This window comes from Suncus etruscus, chromosome 5, assembly GCF_024139225.1.
Source record: "Suncus etruscus isolate mSunEtr1 chromosome 5, mSunEtr1.pri.cur, whole genome shotgun sequence".
NCBI classification, from domain to species: Eukaryota; Metazoa; Chordata; class Mammalia; order Eulipotyphla; family Soricidae; genus Suncus; species Suncus etruscus.
In genome coordinates, this window is record NC_064852.1 from 15,169,213 (window position 1) to 15,194,442 (window position 25,230).

At 53.4% G+C, this 25,230-nt stretch overlaps 2 protein-coding genes across 5 annotated transcripts in view; one reads left to right on the forward strand and one right to left on the reverse strand.

Annotated features, from left to right (window-relative positions):
- The window catches only part of RALGPS1 (Ral GEF with PH domain and SH3 binding motif 1), a 230,184-nt gene that overhangs the window by 128,133 nt on the left and 76,821 nt on the right, over positions 1–25,230 (forward strand). The window lies entirely within an intron of this gene.
- Positions 13,157–24,346, reverse strand: ANGPTL2 (angiopoietin like 2). Its single transcript, XM_049774174.1, has 4 exons — positions 23,509–24,346; positions 15,371–15,564; positions 14,551–14,821; positions 13,157–13,670 (listed from the first exon to the last, which is right to left on the reverse strand). The coding sequence occupies exons 1-4, from the start codon at positions 24,344–24,346 to the stop codon at positions 13,471–13,473; spliced, it is 1,503 nt and encodes a 500-aa protein (XP_049630131.1). The 3' UTR covers positions 13,157–13,470.

Consider the following 25,230-nt stretch of genomic DNA (forward strand, 5'->3'; position numbering starts at 1 on the left):
TTGTTTTGTTTTTGGGTCACACCCAGTGACACTCAGGGGTTACTGCTGGCTATGCGCTCATAAGTCACTCCTGGCTTGGGGGACCATACGGGACGCCCGGGGATCGAACTGCGGTCTGTCCTAGGCTAGCACTGGCAAGACAGACACCTTACCTCTAGTGCCACCGCGCCAGCCCCTCCAGTGCAATTTTTTTTGGGGGGGGTGTTTTTTGGGTCACACCCGGCAGTGCTCAGAGGTTACTCCTGGCTGTCTGCTCAGAAATAGCTCCTGGCAGGCACGGGGGACCATATGGGACACCGGGATTCGAACCAACCACCTTAGGTCCTGGATCAGCTGCTTGCAAGGCAAACACCACTGTGCTATCTCTCCGGGCCCTCCAGTGCAATTTTTAAGAGACCTTTTGGATAACTTTTGAATGAGCATTGTTTGTTCTGACTTTCTAATTCTTCTAAAAACCATTGTGACAAGTTTACTTTGAGCGAAATACTGTTCCTTTAGTCCACATTTTCGAAATTATTAGTGTTGAGATTTTTGTCCTCATTGAGCGCTTTTTTTTTTTTTTTTTGGTAGGGGGATATACCTGGTGATGATCAGGGGTTACTCCTGACTCTGGGCTCAGAAATTGCTCCTGGCAGTCTCAAAGGACCATATGGGATGGCAGGAATGAAATGTGCAAGGCAAACACCCTGCCGCTGTGCTATCTCTCTGGTCCCTCATTAAAAGCTTTTAGGATAAATTGTTTTGGGTCATATCCAGGAAGGCTCAGGTCTTACTACTAACTCTACTTATGGGTCACTCTTGGTGGGGATACATAAGGGAACAACATGGTGCGGAATCCCGCTGTTATCTACAGATTACTCCAGTAAGCTGCAAGCTGCCTGCTGTCGGCTACTGCTCAGCTGTAGGAGCCACAAAGTTGCAAAGGCTACATAGCTGCTTGGTTGCAGGGCTGCAAGAGCCCAAGGCTGCAGGGATCAGGTGCTGCAAGGCACGCAGGGGCCCTTGAGGTCCGGCTGCCAGGTGGGGCCAGATATCCACCGAGGGACACCAATTCATAGTAACTGCAAGTGAGAGAGATAGAGATACAAAGCAGACACCATCTTACTGCTGCCCCCCACCCACCCACCAACCAATTGGCACTGTTCTGGTCACTACCCTGGGTCCCCCTCCAACTGTCCAAGTCTCTCTTTTTATACCCAGTGTTACAGGGGTGTGTTCAAGAGGCAAGGTCCAATTGTCACTATAGTAGGGGTATCCATGATTCACTATTGGAGAGATACTTAAGGGAACCACATAGAGTGCTGGAGATCAAACCTGAGTTGTCTGCAGGCAAGGCAAACACCCTTCAAACTGTCCTATTGCTCATGCCTATGATAAAATTTTAAGTAGCAATTTCTTAGTGATGATGGTCTGCTGCCGAGCTGTGACTCAGTGCTCTTGCTAGCCTTTACGTGGCAGCTTGACTGTCTCTCTTGCCTAGGGGGGCTATGTGTCTGTCTTTCTGGAGAATCAGACTTTGTGTTTGGCCAGTCTCCTGTTCACTCTGCTTTCTGATTATATTTCTCTTTGAGCCAGGGCATGCTCTGGCCTACCACACCACTGTCTTTCTGAGACTTGGCTCTTCCAGGTAACAGTGCTCTGAGATGGCTTTTCTTGGTTGTGCTTAAAACTGCCCTGTGTCCTACAATGGACGGTTTCCTCAGCGGGTGACACTAGGAAGTTCTGCTCACCTTTTGCTTGCTTCCTTATCTGTTTTATCTCTATCAACTATTTCCATTGAGTTACTGGTTTGTGTGTGTGTGTGTGTACGCGTGCACATGCATGCATGCCACACAGACATATATGGCATACATATACATATATATACATACATATATATACATACACATATATATATATATATATATAGTTCCTTACACAGGTATGAAAATCAAAGCTCCACATTTCCCTTGGGTTTTGCTTTTGCTCTGTTCTGCCTAAGGATGCTATCCAAAATTCTCAGTAATATTTTTTAAGTGTCCCATAATAATTGTCCCAGTCTTTTGTCCAATTGTTATTATAAGTAGTAGTTTTTGAACTTTGTAAAGGCTTGAGTTGCTTTTTATTTCCCCAAACAACTTTTTTGAGGTACAGTTAATACACCATTCATTCAGGTGCCCACTTCCGCCATCTTAGGACATCCACAGTTGCTCATCTACCATCACAATCAAGTTCAGACCATGTTAATCATCCCAGAAACATTTCACCCCCAGTAGGAGTCACATCCTTTACTTTCTAACCTCTTTTCCCTTGCTCCTCCTGCTCAACCTGAGATATCCATGGCCAGATTTTTGCCATAGATTCACCTTTTCAGGACTTTTCCTGAAAGTGGAATGATTCTCTATGTAGCCTTTTACCACTGATTTAATCCCAGAATCCTCTGTGGTGTGGAACATGATCAATGCTTCATTCCCCTTGATTTCCCCCTACTACTTCACTGTACCATTCCATCACATTTTGGTTCCATTTATTTTATGGGTATTTGGTTTTTTTTCCCTACTTCTTGATTATACTAAGAAACAACATTATGAATGACTTGGGCTTCTACAAACTTTTAATCTCTCAGTGGTTTACTATGGTTTGATATGCATTTTTGGTCTCTAGAAAATATTCGCACTTGATTAATTTTTGTAAATGAGGGGCAAGAGTGATAGCACAGGGCATTTGTTTGCCTTGCACGTGGCTGATCTGGGTTTGTTCAATCCCCAGCAACCCATATGGTCCCCCAAGCCTGCTAGGAGTGATTTTTGAGCGCAGAGCCAGGAGTAAACCCTGAGTATGGCCCCAAAACAAAACAACAACAAACATTTTTGTAAATGTCTCCAGAGTGATGGAAATGAAGGAGCCGTTTCTCCAAGGATTCATAATTGACATTATAGAACTCAGATCTTTTTTTTTGGGGGGGGGGGGTCACATCTGGCAGTGCTCAGGGACTACTCCTGGCTCTATGCTCAGAAATTGCCCCCGGCAGGCTCAGGGGACCTTTTGGGATGCCGGGATTTGAATCACCATCCTTCTGCAAGCAAGGCAAATGCCCTACCTCTGTGCTAAATCTCCGGCCCCAGATAATTTTTTTTAAGCAACGTGGTTGACCATGAACAGAAACATGAATTTCAGAAAGCTCCTGCTGGATTTTATTTAGGCCACAGAACTTGAAGGGAGTTCACTAGCCGACCCCATCCCTATGTAAAGTGCCTTGATTCCTTTGTGGCTTGCTTTTCTCTTTCGGTATGGATTCTGTGACTTTCACTTTAATCATGGCCATTGGCTAAGGCCTTGACAACATACTTCATTTTCCCATTTTAAGCTGCTTCACCTAGGATGTAACCCTTGACCCCTGATGATCTGCCAGGCTCTGCCACGTGGCAATGCAGGGATCTTTCTGTGCTCGTCCTTCTTGCGCGTACTGCCAGTCATGCACTATGGTGTCCTTCACCTTCACCAGTCCCTCACACAGACCCTCAGCTGTGGAACAGAGGCCTGGGCAGTGCACAGGCCTAACCCACCATCTCCTGGGCAGGTACATTAGGATGTGGAAACCCAGTGAGATGCCTCAGATGCAGAGGACACCTCAGACCTTCTGAGGATGCATCTGAGCATCATGCTCTGTGTCAGCTTCCTCTGGGCCTGACCTCAATGGACTCTTGGAGAGGTGGAAGCATGATCAGTTATGGCTTAGCCCCGAGGCCCTGGCAGTCAGCCCTAAGCCCTTAGCACTGCTTTCTGCTGCTTCCCCCGACACACACTATGCAAGTCACTGTCCCTCCTTCTTCCTTCAGCTGCTGCCCAGAAGTCCCCAGGATTTGCAGGTTGGGGCTCCACCCCCATAGGCACTTAGAAAGTGGGGTATATTTCTCAATGTTCTCTCAGCACTTTATCCACCAGAGCTGGCTCTGGTCAGGGATTCGGCTCCTGGGGCCAACTGGACCAATGGCACCTCCCTTTCTGCCTGGCATCCCTTGTCATCAGCCTCACACATGTGCCCCTCAGCATATGTCCTCGTCCTTAGGCCACTGACTGGAATAGTTGGTACACTGCCACATTGGCTGTCCTTGGGCCTCAATGGAGCCCCAAGGGTGGTGGACATGGACGACTCTGGCCTGCCTTCTGTCCTCAGGGATCCCAGCGTGTTTCTTTGGTGACCAATGTTTATTCACAGGGCCCCTCATAGTGCAGGCTCCTGGGACCTACTGTCCACAGCAGACTATGTCCGAATCTGCAGTTTGAGGCCTTTTGGAAACCCAGCCTGACCGGTGGAGTACTTAGTTACATAATCCCTGGAGTGCCGATACAGGAAAAAACTATCTGAACCTCCTTTGCTTTTGCTCTGCCAAATCCTCCCACAGACCTTTCCCCCAGAGCATTAGGTCCAACCCCGATTTTTGGAGAAACTTGGTGGTGACGTAGGCAAAGAATTGTCCTTACAGGAGCTCATAATGACTTTGCTTTTTGTTGGTGACTCCTTGAAACTTAGAGAGGTTGGCTCTGAGACCCTCAGCTCCCAGGAACCCCGCGCACATCTGCACCCCTGGCATCAAGGTGTCTTCACTGAGCCGGTGGTGGGGTCAAGTGGGGGTGGAACCCAGCTTCACATTTCCACAGCATGTTTCCCGCCAGCTGGCTGAACTTCATGGCACTGCCGCTGGAGTTTCTAGAAACCATTTTAGAAACACTGAGGGAGGGAGGGAATGGACTTAACATTTACAAAGTAAGATTTACTTTGTGTCAAAAACATTTCTTCCCAGCTGCAAAATCACCCCACTATTCTGTATCTCCAACCCCAGGTGAAAGAGTCTGAAGCAGAGTGGCACATAAAATAATCCAGACCAGGCTGAGGGTGAAACAGGTTGAGTCTGGCAATCTTCTACTTCAGATGGAGAGCCAGTTGCCTTCCAGAACTGTCTTTTTTTATTGAGTATAGAGACCACCTGGGGGGGGGGATAAGAACAGAGAAAGGGCAGATAGCTCAAGCTATCCTGAGCCTGTCCCATCCAGGTTTATATATGAGATGATACAAAGAAACCAGGGATGATCTTTGTTTTGGATAAAACAAGGAATAATTTAACACCCAGCCTCTTCAAAGTAACCATAGTAGCAATGAGAGATAAGTCAAAGTTAAATGCATCTTAATTGGATAATGGTGACTTGTGGCAAAGGCCCATTTGGGACCAAGGTGACAAGCAGAGCTGGTGAGGTGTGTGGAAGGGCACTTCTGAATAATCTTATGGCAGATAGTATCCTTGGGTGTCCCTTCTGATTATCCCTCTGGCAAACTTCTAGTCCTAAGCAATTAAAACTGCAAGGAATTCTAGAAGGTTCTGAGTAGCCACAGTCAGCGTAGAAAGCTATGGGCATGCTGGCATTTTGGGAGAGAATGCAAACACTGAAACAGGCTCAGCAAGCTGACCTAGACCTGTGCCATGAAGAGGAAATTTCTAGAGCCTCAAATAAGCAAACCCTCCCACTTAAGAGCTGCTAAAGATGTAGAGGCCAGGCACTTGGCAGTCCCTGCTTTGCATGCATTAGCACCTGAGTTAAAATCCTGGTACCCTATGGCCCTCTTGAGTGCCACCTGGAATGGCCCCAGAGGTCTCTAAGCCACAGCCGCAGTGTCTCTGGCAGTTCCTGACCCTACAAAGCCTGAGCAACTCCTTCCTCGGCTAGTCGTTGACCTGCCCACTCTGATTGACCAAATAGCCCCAGGACTGACCCCAGAACCTCCAAATACTGCTTGGGAGGCCTAGGAGTTCGAAAAAGGAAAAATCAGACTGTCATCAAAGATGAACCTTGAAGGGTAAAATAAAGGCAAATTATGCTCCAGGCTACTGTCCATATACAAGAACTCTTGGGCATCAAGAAGAGTGATGGTTTGGGCCAGAGTAGTGGAGCAAGTGGTAGGGCGTTAGCCTTGCACATGCTAACCTAGGACAGACCATGATTCCATCCCCTGGTGTCCATATGGTCCCTCAAGCCAGGAGTGATTTCTGAGCACATAGCCAGGAGTAACGCCGGAGCATCACCCAGAGTAGCCTAAATATCAAAAAAAAAAAAAAAAGAGTGAGGGTTAGTGGGTTTGGAAATGGTATGGGGGTGTGGGGGAGAGATGCTTGCTTTGGACACAGCTACACGGTTTCATTTCCGGCAGCAGATTCTATGATCCCTATCACTCAGCACCCTTGGAGTGATCCCTGAATACAGGCAGGAGTAAGCCCTGCGAACCACCAAGAATAGCTCACTCTCTCTCTCTCTCTCTCTCTCTCTCTCTCTCTCTCTCTCTCTCTCTCTCTCTCTCTCTCTCTCTTTCTCTCTCTCTCTCTCTCTCTCTCTCTCACACACACACACACACACACACACACACACACACACACACACGTGATCATTGATGGCCCCGGTGCGATGGGGTGAAGCTCAGCTGGCCTTGAGGGTCCTTGCTTTGAGTCCTCAGGGGTCACAGGTCCTGGTGGGAGGTAGAGGCACTAAGAGCTGAAATGAAGGGATCCAAGGCCTGCATGTGAGCTGATAGGGAAAGGCTGAGGGGTACATGAAGGGGGGCCCCATCTGGGAACGAGCAAGGGAAGATTCTGTAGGAAATTCCCTATAGTGACTAAGCTCGGAGCTGGGAGGTGAGCTCCAAGTCAGCCAGGCCACTTGTGCAAGAACCAGTGTGGAGCTTGTTTGTGGGAGAAACGGCTGTTGGATCACAAGCAGCAGCTGGAGTGGGGCTTAGTGGGGAGCTCGGACTCTGCGCTGGGGAGCAGTGGGGAGAGAGACCAAGGTGGGTCGGATTCCTGAGTACTCGTACCTGTGCTCACCTCATGCCAATGGGTCCCGGGAGATCAGGTTGGAGGAAGGAAGACAGTGGAGGCTGAGGGGAGCATAGAGGCCAGAGGCAACTGTGGGGGAACCCTTTTGTGGGGTGCATGCAACACAGACATGGGTGCAAGGCTTCTCTGAGTCCAGGAGACTCTTTGGAGAGAGCTGGTGACTGGGCCTGACCTTGGGGCAACCTCTGTGCTTAGACTAAGCGAGGGGATGCTGGAGCCACAGGGAGAAAGGATGTTGGAGCCACAATGGGGCTTTGATTAGAAGCAGCAGTGATTCTGAGATTTCCTTTGTAACCAGTGACCCAAGAGCCCCTCATAGGCACTATCTCGTGGGACCCTCCCAGCCCTGCTTCCTCTGAAGGTAATGTAATTTACAACCACAGACGCCAAATCAGACCTGACTACCATCATAGTCCTTTCCACCAACTGATCCTGTGGGGCCGCCCAGGTCTGATTCTGGCCCTCTGTTCCCATTCATATCTCCCTGGCTGTGCCTGGGATTCGCCTGTGTGGGCAGAGACTGGAGAGGCATCCCCGGTTGGCTCTTGAAGGGTGAAGAAGGACAGGGGCAGGGTAGGAGGGTCTTTTCTCACAGTATTTGGAAAGAGAAGTGGGATTCTGCCCTGAGTGTCCTGGAGATCTGCATGCAGTACTCAGCCCTCTAGGCTCACAGCCCTGGCATTCATGCCCCATACAGTCCCGTACCCTCAGCCAGCCTGGATGTTCTACTCCAAACTTACGGGAACATATGATCAGCAGCCACAGTGCCACTTCCCAGAGTAGCAGAGGACTGTGCTTGGCCTGACGCACCCTTTTCAGAAACAGGATTGCTCAGTGCACCCCATACCAGAAAATCTCCCTCAGTCGAGCCAACTATCAGAAAGTGCCCCCAGTTGCACCCAAGGCTGCTCCCTTCCCCTGGGAAACATGGGTATCTGTCATCCCACACATATTCCTTCTAGACAGGGGCCACACCCCCTTCGGAAGGTAGCCACCATGCTCTGCTTGGACAGTTCCAAGGAGGGGAGAGGATTTGGGAGCTTCTGCTGGGTCGCACTTCCATTTCTGACCACAGCCCCAACCAAAAAAAAGTGTGTCTGCATCTCGTAAAGCACCCAGGCCTGTGGCCCACAGAATCTGTGAGAGAACAGGTGTTGACTGTTTAGTCTGCAGCGAGGTGTGGGGGTGTTGGGCACATCCAGGAAGTCAACCCTTTCATCACTTGCCCACATTTTACTTCTTTATGGCCCTCATCTGGTTGGGAATTACACAACAGATGGTGGGAATGATCTCAGGAAGTGGGGGAGACCCTTCTCCTGGGTTAATTGGGTGGGAGAAATCATGTTGGAGGGGGGGAGTCACCACCCTGAGAACTGTGTGAAGATGAAAGGTGCCTGCAGATAAGCTGTATCAGGCCCAGAATGGTCTCAAAAAGCCTCCAAAGGACTAAAAGAATCTAGAAGATCCTAGAAGGGCCTAGAAGAACCTAGAAGGCACTGGAGGAATCTAGAAAGCCTAGAAGAATCTGGAAAGTCTAGATTCTAGGCCCTAGAAGAACTTAAAAGGGCCAGAAGTTCTTAAGTGTCCTGGGGAAGGCACCTTGTTCCCCAGTGAAGCTTCTGTTGAGCTATAGCTTGTAATTCAAGGGAAGTGAATCGACTCAGGTTACACAAGTCCTGTCAGGGGAGCAGGAAGAGCATATTGCTGGGCAGGAGGCCATTCTCTAAGGCATCTGTCCACATGCTCTTCTAAAAGACTGTTTTTTAATTGCTTGAATTAAAGAGCCTTGATTTACAAAGTTCTTGATAGTTGAGTTGTAGCCCTATAATACTTCAACACCAATTCCACCACTAGTCTCCACTCCCTCTCCCAGTGCTCCCTATATTCCACACCCAAATTCCTACCTGCCCCCTGACGGCACATCACCAAGTTCAGTGGCTTCAGTTTCAGTATTGTGTTTTCAGTGCTGTTGAGTTTGAGCTTTGGATGTACAGCCACACCTCTGTCCCGCAGCCCAGTGTGCTGAAGCCCCGAATCCTGTTCCTCATGCCTTCCCTTTCTCATCTTCTTCCTTCCACCTTGATTTCTTCCCTTCTCTATCTATCTCCTCTTCAGACTCTGGAGCCAAGGGATGATGCCGAGGCATCCACCTTTACTACATTACCTTTGCTCATCCAGCTCTTCTGTTTACCACAGATTAAGTGAGATCGCCCTATGTTTGTCTCAGAGGTTTTTTTCCTGTAATGATTGACCCCTATCCCTGGAGAGGGAAGAGCCCTGCCTGCCCTCCTTGTCCCCAAAGGCAGCCCCTGTGGTGTTGGTCTTTCCAGAACAGCCAGCAGCATGCCTAGATGCCTCCCATGGGGCCCAGTGCCAGGGTCCTAGTGGCTAACCAGAGGCAGCAGTGAATTTCTGTTTGGCCAGTACCCACAGCACAGCACCCAGCCCCAAGGCCCAGGCCAAGGTCATAGGCCAGATTCTCCCTGGAATGATGGAGAGGGGCTTGGGGGACCCCTTTCCTGAGATCTCTGTACCCAAGTATTTCCAGAGCTCCCCAGTTGTGCTGAGCCTTTGGCTACTTGGAACGTCCATCCGGGGCTCCTGCCAGCCTGTGGGTGAGATGGGATGGGAAGATGCCTCGGTGCCCCAGGGCTTGGTTCTGCTCTCTTGGGAGTCAGGCAGCCTTCTTTGTGTCCCTGGGCCACCCACTGACCCTCACACCCCTAGCAGGACCCTAACCACAAGGAAAGGCTATGGGGTTACCCAGGCCACAGCCTCTCTCCTGCCCCCCAGTACACTGGCCTGGCCTGGGCCCCAACATCCGGGCTTGGGGGCGGCTTCTTGCTTGTGCTAATTGTTCCCATCCCCAATACTGCGTGGGCGTGGGGCTATGTCCTCACCATGGTCCCGAGGGAGTTCTGACTCTGTCTCCTACAAGGCAGCTCCCCACTAGGCTGGTCCCCTTCCCTTGCAGCCCTTCTGCTCTCCAGAGGTGCCCTCAACTGCAGGTGTGGACCACCCTCCCCTGCCCTGCCCCAGCCCCTGGAGGGAGCTGGAGACAGGGTAAGGGATTGTTGGGGTGGAGGCCTAGTCTGTGGGACAGTTTCTAGGTTTCTGGATGCTAGGTTTCTGGGTGGTAGATGCCAAGGGGTAAGGTGGTTCTGCACTTCTCCCTTCCCCAAGTAAACAGGAGCTGAATCCTGGCCTCTGGAGACATAAGGCTCTAGCTGTTTGTGATGATGGGGTGAGGTGGAGTGGGGGGCCCTCACATCCTCCCTGAGGCTGCATGGGGTCCCCCAGACATAGTCATCCTGGACATGTCCCTCCTGTCTTTGTAAGACTTTGGGGAGCAACCATAGGGACCCCTCTCCTCAGCCCATATTGCTATGAGGTCCCAACGCACTGGTGGTCTGGTGGAGGAAAAGGACCCCGTAGATTGTCCGTGGCCCCAGTGATACCCATAGTGAATTGCTTTCCTGGAGAGCCCCCAGCAGGCCCTTCTGCCTCTTGTACTGAGATGGCACATTAGTGCCCCAGCCCGCCTGGGATCCCGCCTTGCTTTCTGGAGTATACTAAAGCTCAGCAGGAGTGGTTGGGGGAGTGGGCACAAGGGTGAACTTGGGGGTGCTGTGGCCCCGGAGGGGGGCAGTGCTGCTGGCTGCCTCCTCTTTGGACATCAGACCAATCCATGTATGTCTGCCCTTTCTCTGAAAACCTGGGAACTTCCCTCCCTGCACCCCACTCTGCAGCCAAGGCATGGAGATGGAGGTGGGCCCCCACTTATGCTCCCCTTACTGGGCTTGAAGGGGGTCCCCGCTGGAGTTAAGGCTGGCTGTTGTTATGGCTCCTGGGGGCAGGGCCTTAAACTCCCGAATGCAGGAAGAGCCAAGCAGGAGGCCTGCACGCATGGCAGCTGGGAGCCGCCAGTGGCCTCCGGGATGCTTTCCAGGCTCCTGCTCCTCCTGGCGCTGCCAAAGCCCAGCTGCGGCCCCACTTGCTCGTGGGCCTGGGGAAACACCCCGTGTCCTTATATAACCGGCCGGCCGAGCAATGCAGGTGTGAGGGGAACCAGCTGGGTCTGTTTCCCAGTTTTCCATCTTGACCAGCCATCCCCAGGCACATGGATGCTGGGGGTTGGGGGAGACACAGTGCTCCTCACTGCTCCCACTGCCTCACCCCTGTTGTGGAGGAACAGAGGAGGAAGATGTGACAGATGAGGAACCTCATTCATGTCCACAGTGATCCCTGCTCTCAGCCGTGCCCCAACAGCCTTGAGGGCCCCTGACTTCCCAAGGCCACCTACCTCCTCTTTTAGTCAAGAGGCTCCTGGGCACATGAAGGAAAACCAGATACAAGAGTGAATCACAGGGACCGGAGCAAAAGCACAGCAGGGGGGAAGCATTTGCCTTGCATGTGGCTGAACTGGGTTCGGTTCCCGGCATCCCATATAATGCCCCGAGCCTGCTAGGAGTGATTTCTGAGTGTAGCCAGGAGTTATCCCTGAGAGCTACTGGTGAGTCCCATGAAGAAAGTAAAAAGCACAGCGAAACCATATTCTAGGCAGGCGCATGGGCTAAGAACTGGGGGCCCAGCCAACTGAAGACCTGGCCAGAGCAGAGCACAGGCACAGGATAGAAGTTGCAGGGAAATGTGAGTGTGACATATTGGCCCCCCAATTCACCCTGAGAGGAGTGAGAGTTCAGGGACTAAGTCTAGAGGTGGTTCATGTAGGTAGAAGCACTTAGAACTCAGTCTGCAGTGAGGGCACCAAAGCTGGAAGTAAGGGACTGGCCCCTCTGGGGATGGGGAGTAGGATGGTGGTAAGGATTGGGGGCAGCCTGGGAGAGCTGTGGATTAGGCGGGGAGGGGCAGAAAGCACAGTAGGAGGAGGAAGTAGTCCCACCAGGGAATAAGATAGAAGCCACCAGAAGGGAAACTGAGGCGGCTGCAGCTTGGGTGAGGAATGAGAGCAGGGGCCCGAGTGACATCAGGCACAAGCTCAGGGCTGTGGCCCATCCTGGACATGGATAAGGGTCCCCATCTGTCACATCTCCCTCCCCTGTTTCCCCATAATAAGGGTGAGGGGTAGCAGTGGGGAACTCCCCCAACCTTGTCTGGAGGCTTTGGTGGGACCCAGGTTCTTGGTCTGGGTTTTGCTGGTTGTGGGGCCACTGGGTGGGTGGGTGAACACTCACCAGAGGTTGGAAGTGGGGGGTGAGTACTGCTGTGGGAGCCCTGAGTTCCTGCTCAGAGGAGTGCAGAGGTGAACACAGCTGAGAGTCAGAGGTCACCCTTATCTCCCCTTGGCCCCTGTACCTATGCCCTGACCCAGGGGAAACACAAAGCAGGAACACCATGGCAGAGCCCTTCGTGGCCTTTATTGCAGGTTTGTGCCATTACAAGGCTGTCTGGGAATATGTTCAAATAAAAAAATCCTCTCTGCTACATACACGAAACATGCGTACACGGGACACGTGGAGGGGTGCTGAGGTAACATGATCCCCGCCCCGCACGTACCCCCTCTTCGGGGAGGGGCTCAGCGTGCAGCTTGGTGCTTGCTGCTCCAGGCCTCAAGGTCTCTGTGGACTCGAGGCTGCCTGGTGGCCAAGGGGATGCCCGTTGCCTCTGTGTCACCATAATGGGCCCTTCTGGTTCCGGGACCCTGAGGGGTGGCCAGTTCTGCAGGGCACTATGTTGGGGGGAATCGGGAGTGGGGAGATGAAGGTCCTAGTTGGCCTGAGAACTGGGGCCTTCGCTCTCGCCATTCTGGGGCGCTTGAGTCGAGTCATCTCGTAGCCAGGCATCGGTTATGATTTCTGTGAAGGCTAAAACGGCAGGTCAAGTTGGCTAACGTGAAGGCAGAATAACAGAGTGGCATGTCCCCCTCTCTGTAGGAGGGGGCAGCAGGTGGCACACTGGGGGGGGGGGGTAGGCACCGGCCTGGGAGCTGGGCTTGGCCAGAATTGGCACTCAGAGGCTGTAGGGCCGGGCTGAGTGAGTCGGCAGAGTGGAGCAAGGTGTTAGCTGCGTCCTGAGAACGGGCATTGAGGGGCAGAGAGAAATGGAGATGGGCATTTAGAGATTTGATGAGGCACCAACGGGAGCTCTGACGCCCGACTGTTGAGAACTCCGATGCGAGGCCTTCCTGACATCTCACATGGGCAGACAGGTGGACGTATGGACAGACAGATGACCAAAGGGGCAGGCGTGGAGCCGGAGGCACATGGCTGTGAGCTGCTCCCAGCTGTGGACACCCGTGAAGAAGGAAGATTTGCCCCATGTCTGGACCAAACCAATCTGCCTGTTAAGGGGTCTGCACAGAGACCTGCGGCATCCAAGTGAAGGGATAGTGCGTGTCTGCTTGCAAACCCTACCACGTGCCAAAGAGGGAGCAAACAAGGCCAGGAGCTGGTTCAGGGGCCTCATTTTTCTTAAGACGATACCAGTCGGCAGGTGGGGGGCCCTGCCTTATCTGTGGGGTGCAAGGTTGTCTGGGGGTGCAGACCCAAGTAGGGGGTGAGAACATTGTGGACTCTATGCTGGAATCTCAGAGCCCATCCCCACCTACCATCCCCTGGCATGGTCAGGGTGGGGGCGCAGGGGGAGGTCAATGGAAGGTGCTGGGGTTGGGCCGAATCATCATCACGACTTTCTTGAGCGAATAGGAGCCTCCTCGGAACTCAGCCCAGTAGACGCCATCCTGGTAGCGGCTCCGGTAGTGGCCTCCACGGTACCAGACCCCGTTGAGATTGGAGTGGGCACAGGCGTTGTACCACCAGCCGCCTTTCTGGTAGTGGGCACAGTTTCCTGCAGGAGAGGTGGGAGGATGTGATTGTCAGTCAGGCCAGCCTCCTGAGCTTGTGTGTGGGCTCGTGGCAGCCACCCACCCTGCTGAGGCCCAATCACATGAGCATCCCAGCTCTAAGACAGTATCCAGAGTGATCCCAGACCTGGATGTGGGGTCACCAGAGGCAGGAGGCTCCAGGAACACATCCCTGTCTTGATAGGCCTTAATGGTGGGTAAGGGCCTGTGTGGACTCAGGAGGGATGGTCCAGGCCCAGAACGCTGGCTCTTAACTCTTCATGTCTTCACAGACCGCCTCCTCTCCCTGACATCATTGTGGCCCCATGCAGACCCCATATGTAGGTGGGCACGCACCCCACATGCACACTTTCTACTGGGACTTTGCTACTTCCGGGGCCAAGGGGACCCCATGGTCTGATTCTTGATCTTCGGGTGAGCAGCCAAGGCTGCAGTTCCTGGCAACCACTTTTTTTTTTTTTTAACTTTATTTATTTATTGATTCTTTGGTTTCTGGGCCACACCTATTGGCCCTCAAGGGTTACTTCTGGCCCTGCACTTAGAAATCACTCCTGGCAGGCTAGGGGACCATATTGGATGCCAGGAATCAAAAACCACGTCCCACTTGGGTCGGCCTCATGCAAGGCAAATGTCCTACCGCTGTGCTATCTCTCTGGCCCCTGGCGACCACTTTTGATTGCTCTGGTTCTGGGGATGTGTGTCAGGGAGGATCTGTACAGGAAGGCGGGGGCCTGGGGATTGAGAGCCCCATCAAGGAGCCCTCAGAGCACCTTCTCTCAGACTCTCCAACCCCCACCCTTCCCTGCAGGCAAAGCTTGTTCTTAGGCACTGGATGGAGAAACTGAGGCACCAAGCCGCTCATACCTGTGTAGACATCGTGGTCCCTGTCCAGGGTGGTGAACTGTTTGCCGTTGTGCCAGGTGAAGGAGTCCCCGGCGTTGCCATGGTAGCGGCCCAGCCGCAGCTTATAGTAGTCACTCTCGGGCTCCAGGCGGAAGCTGGCATACTCGGCAAACACCTTGCGGCCCGACCAGTCCTCCATGGTCACCAGCAGCTTGTAGTTGCCTTGGTTGGTCAACCAGTAGATGTTCTCCAGGCCCAGCCAGTACTCGCCATCGATGTTCCCGAACCCTTGCTGGTGGGGAGGTGAGAAATGGGTGTATCATTCCTCCTAGACAGAGACACCCGACAGATGGGGCTGCCCTCACCTGCCTAAGTTAATGTACAGGCATGATGTGGTGCTAACCTGGGGTGGGGGAGTCTTTGGTGCATGGGGACCTGGGGACAGGCCCCTTCTTCTAAAGCAGGGGTCCTCAAACTTTTTAAACAGGGGGCCAGTTCACTGTCCTTCAGACTGTTGGAGGGTCAGATTATAGTAAAAACAAAAATTATGAACAAATTTCTATGCACACTGCATATATCTTATTTAGAAGTGAAGAAACAAAATGGGAATAAATACATTATGTGGCCCACGGGCCGTAGTTTGAGGGCCATTGTTCTAAAGCATGGGGTGGCTCTGAATAGGGTTCCTTAGTTTAGTCTTGGCCTCCGAAGTCCCTTCCGCTCCTCTGCTCTCTCTTCCCAGCCCTGACAGGAAGGACCATGGTCTCTGGTGCCATGAAAGCTAGACGGGGGAGGATGGGGAGGCAGAGGAAAGATGGGGCGGTCATAGCACCATGCTCACCTTGTAGGTCTCCCAGTTTCTGAAGAAGTTGACAGAGCCGTCCAGGCGCCGCTGGATGACTGTCCAGCCCCCTGGATCCTGCCGCTGCTCACACCACACTTGCATGAGGCGGTTGGTGTTGTCAGGCTTCACCAAGTAGATGGAGCTGGTGTCATGGCCGTCCTCCAGTGCCTGCAGGCAGTCCCGCCATGGGCCTTGGGGAACAGTGCAGCCACCTTAGTCACACTCCTGCCCTGTGTCCATGCCACCACCCACCTGGGCCCTGCCCTCAGGAACTCCTGGACCCCCTCTTAATATGCCTGCCTGGCCAATGAGTGCACTTGGTGAGTTCACCTGGGATGGCTGCACTGGGAGAGGGGGGTGATCAAGGTCTTTGAGGATACCTCCTGATCCCACAGCTCTGTACCCCCACCAGGAGCCACAGAAGACCCAGCTCTGGCCCTTGTCTGGTCAGTATCCCAGTCATAAACCTGAGGGCCATCCAGCAGCTCCTCCCTATGTTTTCAGAAAGAACCTTCTGACCCCTTCTCCATTTGTGTGGGACCCCGGCATCCCCCTGAGTACAGATGTGCCACCAGCAGCTGCTTCCTTCTTTGCCAGGAGAGGGACCGAGAACAAGTGGCATCTGTACCCATCCATGGGTGAAGAGCCAGGGGGTCACTGATGCCAATGCTGGTAACGGGGACCCCCAGACCCACACAGCCACCATGGGAAAGAGGCCCCAAGCCACCAGGGCATGTGGGAAGTTTGGAGAGGAAAAAAAGCTTTTTGGAGGGGTTGGGGGTACAGCCTGGGAAGGGGGCAGCATGGTGCTGCCAGTGGTCTCAGCTTCCTCCGAGCTAATTAAGAGGATCTTTCTTATCCAGAACCTAAGGTGGTTGGTTTGAATCCCGGTGTCCCATATGGTCCCCCATGCCTGCCAGGAGCTATTTCTGAGCAGACAGCCAGGAGTAACCCCTGAGCACCGCTGGGTGTGACCCAAAAACAAAACAAAACAAAAAAACAAACAAAAAAAAAAAAGAGGATCTTTCTCACAGGAAGGTATTTTAGAAGGTTTAGGGGTTTATGTATTGGAGGACAGCACCAGATCCCCATGTGCCCCTCTATACTCAGAAAGATGCTCTCACAATTTCAGCCATTACATGGACATGAAGAGTTCCTCACAGGCAGAGGACAAAGGGGGAACAGCAGAAGGTCCACAGATGCCAGCAGATGAGAGCCTCGGTGCCAGTCCCGTCCCCATGTCCCATGCCCAACCCCAAGCACTTCCAGGGAGTGGGATGTCAGGGCAGGTGGTTGGGATGGTTTAGCACATTCCCCACCCCTGCAGCCCTCTCCACCTGCCCCCCACCTGAGGCAAGACTTAGGTAGCCCCCAACCGGCCTGGGTGCCTGGCAGCTAGATAAGGAATAACATACATAAATTTTCATATGTCCAGTCTTGGATCTTAAAGAGAAAATTCCTTAGTCCTTGTGTGTCTTCTTGGCTCACATTTCAGTACCCCTTGCTTGTCTTTCAGTTATTTCAATGGCTTTTATGACAGAGATGTTTCCCCCATTTTCTCAAAGATAAACCTGATGATTCTTTCCAGGTGTGTAGGATTCTGGGAAGCTGTAGCCATATTGTGGAGCTAGCAGGTGTGGGCAGGGGTCAGTTTGGGGTCCACGTGCCCTGGCAGCTTCCATCCTCCTCTCCTGGGGCACTGGCCTGTGAGGGACCTGGCTGTGTATGAGGAACAGAGACACCCTCAGAAAGCCCTTCAGTGCTCAATGCCTTTCTTTGTGCAAGGAAACCAGGGTGTGATCTGCCGGCAGCCAGTCCCTGTGACTCCCTACATCCAGGTCCTCTCTGCGTCTGACGTGCCCCCCAAGTTCTCAAGAAAAGGGAGGCATGTAAGATGAGACTAGCTGACATAAATTATGATCTCACCCCACACTCTGTGTTTCTCACCCCTTAGGCAAGGGGCCTGATGAAGCAGGGTAGGGGCAGAGAAATAATACCAAGCAAGTCAGGAAAGGATGAAAATGGCATCCGTGGCCTTTGCTTCACACTCTCTCTGCTCCAGCAAATAGCCAGAACTTTTTTCTTTATTTAAACGAATTTCCCAATACCAGGAGGGGGAAGGTTGAGTAATCCATGTGGGCTTTTACATATCAGAGGAAGAGGTTTAGGGAATGAGGAAGTTGGGGGAACACCTTTGTTTAGGGTCCTCAGTCTCATCTTACAGAGGCAGAGCACTCAGCTCCCTTCTCTGGAAATGTGACTCCAGAAATGTTGGCCTGGACCCCCAGGGGGCTCTGCTGAGGCCAGATGCTAGTGGGTGGGCATCCAGATTCTTCTCTGTACCCTATGTCTGCATGTTTGGGGGTCATTTCTGTTCCTCCTAGACTCTTGGGCCCTGTGAAAAGGGGGTTTTCTCCTCCAACAGCAACAACACCTTCTGGTTCACATGAGATTTGGAGCCTTTTGGACTCTTTGGTGGTCTTTCTCAGAAATCTCTCTGTGTCACCCCCAGAATATTTTTTATTTTACCTTTGAAGAGTGGAGGGGGGCACCTGGCAGTGCACAGAGTTATACCTAGCTCAGTGCTAAATGCTTAGGAATCTCTCCTGGAGGGGTTCAATAGCCCTATGCCATGCTGTACTATTTCTGCCACAGATACAGACAGACAGACAGACAGACACACACACACACACTCCAACAACACACACACACATACACTCCAACAACACACACACACACACACACACACACACACACACACACACACACACACTCTCCAACAAGGAAGGAAAAGGGAGTAGTTGAATCTCCTACCCCAGTGCGTACCAAGGTATGGAGGCTACCTTGGTTATGGCAGGACTTGTGGGGGCACCATAGAGGGCCCCACATGGGGAGGGCCATGAGTGCATGTGTGAATGGAATGCCTAGGATAGGATCCAGAGGCCCAGGGGAAGAGTGTGGTGGTGACAAACTGTCTCATTCTACTAGTCCCACATTCCAGTGAGCCGGAGTATGAGATACTTGGCCGCTGGGGTGGGGTGGGGGACCCATGGGGTCGATACCTACATCATCCCCCAAAGGGCCTATCAGCCGCTTTGTTCCTCAGGTAGTGGGCACGGTGACTGGGGCCACAGAGCTCAGGAAAAGGGTTTTGAGGCTTGAAGACATTTATAGACCCTAAAATATGAAAAGAAAACTATAAAGTCGGAATTTATAAGTATATAATTGCATTTCTACTAAGCCGAACATCTTGTCAAGCTCATTAACCGGGAAATTTAATCTTCATAAAAAAAAGTTATTACTTTTAGAAAGAAATTTGTGGGCTAAGGTTTTTAGTTTTTATTTTCCTTCTTCTCACTTCCCAAGAATTCCTGAACGTGCCTCATATTCGCTGAGGACTCAGAGCCAACCAGAAATTAATTGCGTTGCTCTTGGCCAGATCATTTCAGAAGCAAAATTATTAAAGCTCTGGCTTGCCTTTGACCTGCTGGGTGCCAACACGGGAGGGTGTGTTTCGAGACCTTTGATATGGCAAGTGACCCTCTCCTTTGGCCTCTGGAAGTTCTGGGGTAGGGCACCTCTGGAGCTCAGGCCCCCTTGCTGCCCTTGTGGCTGCCTGGGGACACTGTTATAAGCCAAGGTCCCCCTCCTTCCCCTCCTTGCATTCTCTACCAGGCCCCTTGGGCTGGAGCAGAAAAACGATGTCTGGAAAGCAGTTTGAGAAGAATTTAGTAAGGGGAGGGGGGCTTACTGTCTGTAGATGCTCCCAACTGTCACCCTAGGACCCATGGGATAGAAGAGAAAGCTCCAGGTGCCTTGGGGAGAGGGGGCAGGCTGTGCATTGAGGCTCCACAGGGCCCTGGAGGGCAATGAGCAGGTCCCCGCTGGTTTGGGAAGAGGCACCTAGAAAGTGATGTCTCCCAGCCTACAGCACATGTCTGGGACCCCAGTGGTGTCCTGGGATTCCCCACCCTCACCTCCAGCTCTTTCCCAGACAGACACCAGCTCACAGGTCCATGTTTGGGGCCTCTTTTCCCGAAACTGCCTGAGTGGCCATGATTTTTCTTTTTGATCTATTTGAGAAGTGACCACCAGCAAGTTGGTGGGGCATTTCTAGGATTTTTGTCTTTTCTTTTGTTCTCTCAATCTCTCCTCTGAAAATGCCGAGTTCCCTGTTTGAAACTGGTTTTTCATGTCCATATCTTGCCTCCTCCTCTGGGAAGTCTTCGCCAGGTACCCCCAACCAGACTGACTCAGTCTCCTAAACCTGGAGATGTGTTCACAAGAGCAGGTGGTTCTTGCCTTCCACACTTGGGGTGGGTGGGTAAAGGGGAAAAAAGTCTCAGCATGGAGCCTGGGGGAGGCCTGAGCCATCAGGGCAGAATGACTGGCAGCCATGCAGGGGAAGGGGGAAGGGTATAATAAGGGAGTAGGGGGAGCCAGGACAGGGTGGGGGGTGAGACCAGGAGACTAGCCCAGCTCTGCAAGCCCTCATTGCCTTGTTGATCAGGCAGCTCATACAACCTCTCTAACATCTCCTGGATCACGTCGCCCCTCAGGAATTCGGAGTCTCATGTTCAACAATAACATTCTAGTATCCAGACGTGCGGCACAGCGTGAGGAGCGCACCACCCAGGGATCGGCTGTCCCCAAGGGCTGACTTGGCGGGAACCCACCCCCACAAAACCTCCCCCAGGCACCTGCATTCTCTTGTAGGCAGGTCCAGATTGCTTTGGGGGTGTTTCCACCTGAGCAATCACAGTCCCACTCCCTCCCACTACTAAAGGGTCTTAGGGAGCCACTTCTCTCCACACACCTACCTATGCCCCAGAACTCTGCACCTGCCCATCCCAGCCCTGCTGCAGATTCCCACAGACTGGGAAAGAGTAGACAGCTGAGGGGCAAGGCCATCCTGCTGAGTCCAGGGCTTCGGGAGAATGACCCAGAGTTGAAGCAAAGGCACGGGTTTTCTGAGACCCTGGACTCTGCTCAATCTCCTCTGCTTCCCATGTTTCCTCACAGCCCCTCCAGAATGAGGCCAGGAGGAGACAGAAATTCTGATAACCAGTGCCCCCAGCTCTTCTCTAATCTCAGTTCCAACATGGGGTATGATTATGTGCCAGTGGTCCCGGGTTCCAGGGCCCAGGCCACCATTGACTAGGGGACCGTTTTCACACCCACTCACCTCTTCACCTTTCCCAGAGATGGGCACCAACTGGAGTGTTTGGGAACAAACTTAGATTTGAGCCTGGGCCCAGCTTAGCTGCTGTTTGATGGGGCCCACTTCCTTAACCACCCTGGGCATCAGCCTGGCTCTGCCTTTGGCATGCTGAGGGTGTCATGGTGCAGGGGGGACGTGAGGGTTGTGAGCAGCCCCTTACCAGTACAGTTCCTCGATCAGCCTAAGGACCTGCCCTGCCCCCAGAGAAACCATTGGCAGGGACAGGTCAGTATATATTCCCTCAAGAGACAAGTAGCGAGAAAGGTCTGTTCCTGCTGGTTCTTAAAGTCTTTTAGAGCAGCCTTCATGTGTGTGCATGTGCATGTATATGTCCAGCTGGAGGAGAACAAGAGGAAGGGAAAGCAGCACAACTGGCTGCCCAAGGTAGCCAAGGCATGGCCTTAGGCAGGGCCCCCAGGCAAGGCCCCTCAAACACTCTTCCCCCCTCCAAGGCCAACCAGATCCCCATAGGATAGCACAAAGTGTAGACAGATATCTGGGAAGCCCAGAGCAGCTTGGGCCTCCCTCACTGGGGCCCTTGATGGCCCGGGGCCAACCTCTTTCTCATAGTCTGGCTGGGACAGAGTGGCCCCACTGACAATGAGGAAAAGGACTACGACTGGGGGTTGTGGAATGCGAGGTGCGTGCGCTGCCAGGGCTGCGGAGTAAAGGTGCCTGACTGCCAAGGTGTTCCTGGCTCAGTTGACATCCCTGGGAACAAAGAGCCTGTTGGGCAAGGAACACAGAGGGAGGTTTTGTCTCGGGGGAGCCGCACCTGCCCTCAGGTTCTGGGAACAGACCAGAGAAGGGCGCTCGGCTGATTGGCGGAGCTGGTGGAGCCTCCCCACCACCTTCCATCCCTGTGTGTTACTTAGGCTAGCTGTCTGTCTCTGTCTCTGTCCCTCTCTGATCCTGAAAGGCAGCATCTACATCTGGGAAGCTGTTTAGAAAGAGACTAAGGGGTCAGGGCCATCTACAGCAGGGAGGGCACTGGCCTTGCATGCGACCAACCTGGGTTCCATCCCTGGCATCCCACTTGGTCTTCTGCCCTCCACCAGGAGCAATCCTTGAGCTCAGAGCCAGGAATAAGCCCTGTGCACTGCCAGGTGTGGCCCCCAAACCAAGAAAAAGAAAAAGAGAGAGAGACACTAATGTGCGTGGCCAAGTGTGAATGGGGATTACTCAGCCAGTGCTAGATTGCAGGCCTGAAAAACGGATGTTTCAGCCCTGTGAGGTATGATGGGGTGGGGAGGCATGACCGGCCTCCTAGGCCCTTGAGTCCCCAAGACCTTTCAGCTCCCAGATGCCCTCTTTAAGCCCTTCATGATGTAGTTCCTTCATGATGCAGCATTGCGTCCCCTCCTCTGTCCACGCCTCCCTTCTTTTCCAGGCTACCTTGGTGTCCCCGTGGCCCCTTCAAAGCCCCCCCCCCAAATGAGACTTTCACAGTATCACTTGAGTAACTACACTACTCATCCTCCCTACCTTCCAGCCTCCCAGTGCTGGCTGGTGTTGAAGATTCTGCACCTTCTAACAAATACTGGAAACATGATTCTAACAAATTTCTGTCACGTGAGGGACTGACTCGAAAGGACCACATCCAGTACCTTCTTCTGCACCTCCTGACCCCCCAATGTCAGGGCTCTTCCCTCAGTGGCCTGCTACCATCAATCTGCCCAGGAAGCGACACTTCAGGGATGCTGTTCCCAACCCCATTTTGCAGTGGGGAAAATTGAGGCCCATAGGGGTTCTGTCCAGCACCCATTTCCACTCCACCCGCCTCCTCCCAATTTTGCCACAGACTGCCCAGCACAAAGTTCCAGCCACCCTCTGGAATCAGCCAGAGTAGCTCCTCCTAGGCCTGTGCTTTTTTTTTTTTTTTTTTTTAAGCATGAAGCATACAGACAGACAACAGGATATTTTCGGTATAAACATCTCCCTGCTTATCCTACCAAGCGGCTCCCAAATCTCTGATTCAGGGCAGATGTGCGGCTGCTGTTTGTGAGGAGGAATCGAGTCTCCCATGCATGTTCCGGGGGTGGGAGGTTGCATGGCCTTGGCTGGGGGAAGGTACAGTGTAGTGTTTGGGCTTGTGTCCCACAGGACAAGCACTGCAGGGTCCCTGCACTCCACAAGGGGTGGGGAAGAGCCCAGAGCTCAGACCCAGCCTGAGGTGACCCCATCTGACAGCAGAGAGGAGGGATTGGTGGACCGGGGTGTGCCCAGTCCAGGCTCTTAGTCCAGCTCCCAAACGTACTAGCATCCCCATCATAAGAGCCCGAAAGTGACTGTGTTTGCCCCTGTAGGAGCCCAGAGTGGAAAAGTTCAACCACAATACATTACTTGGGCTTTAGAGCTGAGTCCTTCCTGGCTGGAGTGCTCTCTCTCTCTCTCTCTCTCTCTCTCTCTCTCTCTCTCTCTCTCTCTCTCTCTCTCTCTCTCTCTCTCTCTCTCTCTCTCTCTCTCCCCTCTCTTCTCTCTCTCTTTCTCCTCTCTTGCTCACTCTTGCTCTCTTCCCTCTTCTCTCCTCTCTCCTCTCTCTTCTCTTCTCCCTTTCTCTTTCTCATGCAGATAACACATTCGATATGCCAGCTCCATCCACCCCAGGCCCAGACCAGGAGCAGTTCCAGCACCATCCCTCCCTCCCCCTAGCTCTGAGCTTTTAGAAAAGCCCAGAGAATTCCAGGCCTTGTAAACTTTCCTGCCAGGAGCCGGGGAGCACTTGTTCTCTTCGGACACTCCCCCTTCTTCCTGGTGCCATGTTGGAGCACCCCTTTCAGACACCTTCTCGCTTCCCCTCAGGGGCTGGAGCTTAGAGTTCTGCTCCCCTTTCCGGGGGGAATGTCTGGGAACCAGCACAGGCCTTTCTGCTCATCCCCACCACCCCTAAACACACAGAGCTCCCCACACTTACCCGACGGCTTGTCCGTGGAGGACGGGAGGCTGGTGAGGGTGGGCATGGTGGGCAGCGGGGGCGGCAGCACCTTGAGGTTCTGGTCGCTCTGGATCTCGTTGGTGGAGATCTGGTTGATGATGCGGTTGTAGGGGGGCGGTGCGTAGACCCGGGGTGGCGAGGCAGCCACGGGTGGTGGTGGGGACAGAGGCCGTGCGGCGGGCGCCCGCTGGCAGTGCTCCTCTAGCTGGGCGATGATCTCCGACTGGTTGTGGGCCAGGGTGGCCAGGTGCTGGTACTTGTGCTCCAGGTCTCTGTACTTGCTGGCCAGCTGCAGCATGTCGGCCGTCTGGTTGAGGATGCGGTTCTCCAGCTGCGACAGCTCCAGCGCGTTGTCGCGCTTGCGGATGATCTCGTGCAGCAGCTGCATGTAGAGCTGCGTCACACGCGAGTTCATGTTCCGGCTCTCCTTGCGCAGCAGCTTCACCTCGCTCACGATGCCGCCGTCCACCTCCACCAGCTGCTGCAGCGTCTCGATCTGCCGCTTTTGCTTGAGCAGCTCCCCGTTGAGCAGCTCCAGCTCCTGCTTGTGCACCCGGTTCTCCAGGAGCACCTCAGGCTCCTTGGAGTTGACGCAGATGGCGCCCGTGACCCGCTGCTGGGGCACAATGAAGGTGTAGGTGCACTTGTCCGGGGCCTCGCCGCCGGCCCGCTTGTACCGGTTCAGGTAGATGAACTCACCGGGAGACCCCTCCTCTTCCTCCGTGCCCTCGGCTGTGCCGCCCTCCTTGGGGCCGGCCGCTGCTCCCAGGGCGGCCAGCAGGCCCAGCCACCAGCATGTCACACCCAGCGGCCTCATGGTGCTCGGGAAGGGGAACGATTCCTTGTGGACAGAGCCTGGGAGGACCTGGAAGGCAGCAGAAGCGAGAGGCTCAGCCTCAGGGGTGGGGGTGTCTTTCCCTCCCTGGACCTCAGCCTTTCTACCCACCCTACCTCCTAGCGGGTCTTCCCAAAGAGTGTAGCTTCGAGATCCCCAGAGGCGAAGGGGCTCCTGCAGGCAAGAGGCATGCATGATCCTGTACCCCGATTCCATGGCTGCTCACTGAGCTCCTGGTCCCCCACCCCACCCTGAAAGACACGTTCTTACAGTCTCCCTTCTCCCACACCCCCAGATTAAAGGCTCTGGCCCCCACATTCCACACCCCCAGGACCTCCCCTTATTAACCCTGTTTGCACCCCCATTGCAGCGGTACCCCATCCCCTCTATGGATATCTGCTGTGTCCAGTTCAGTCCTGCAAACCACCTCCCTCCCACCAGGGTGCTGCATGAAGCAGGCGTCCAGCACATACTTGTTAAATGAATGAACCGCTGGGCCCTGCGTGGAATGTGGCCGTTTTTGCCGTGGACAGCGTCACTGAAAGGCTGTGTCCAGTCACGTGGCTCCGGCCACTCAGCCCAAACAGGAACAAACAACCAAGCCCTTCTGGGGCCAAATATTTGCAGCAGCTCGTAACTGCTTCATCCCGATCGTGATCAAACCAGGAGGGGAGGCCGAAGTCAGGCACGTGTCTCTGGGTTAGTTCCAGACCAGTTCTTGGCCCACTTGTGTCCTCACCGGGGCTCCCTAGAGCACGTCTGGTGCCGGGAGGTGCCCCTGCTCACACGGGGCCCACCCCGGTTCTCGCATGCCCCCAGCGGACCTCGTCCGAACTGTGCAAGGCAGCGCCAGGGTGGCTTGGGGT

Coding starts and splice junctions, on each gene's coding strand:
- ANGPTL2 (XM_049774174.1), bottom strand. CDS start 24,346: ATGAGGCCGCTGGGTGTGACATGCTGGTGGCTGGGCCTGCTGGCCGCC. Junction 15,565..23,508: donor CTCCACGGACAAGCCGTCGG/GTAAGTGTGGGG, acceptor CTGTTCCCCAAG/GCCCATGGCGGGACTGCCTG. Junction 13,671..14,550: donor GGACCACGATGTCTACACAG/GTATGAGCGGCT, acceptor CCTCTCCTGCAG/GAAACTGTGCCCACTACCAG.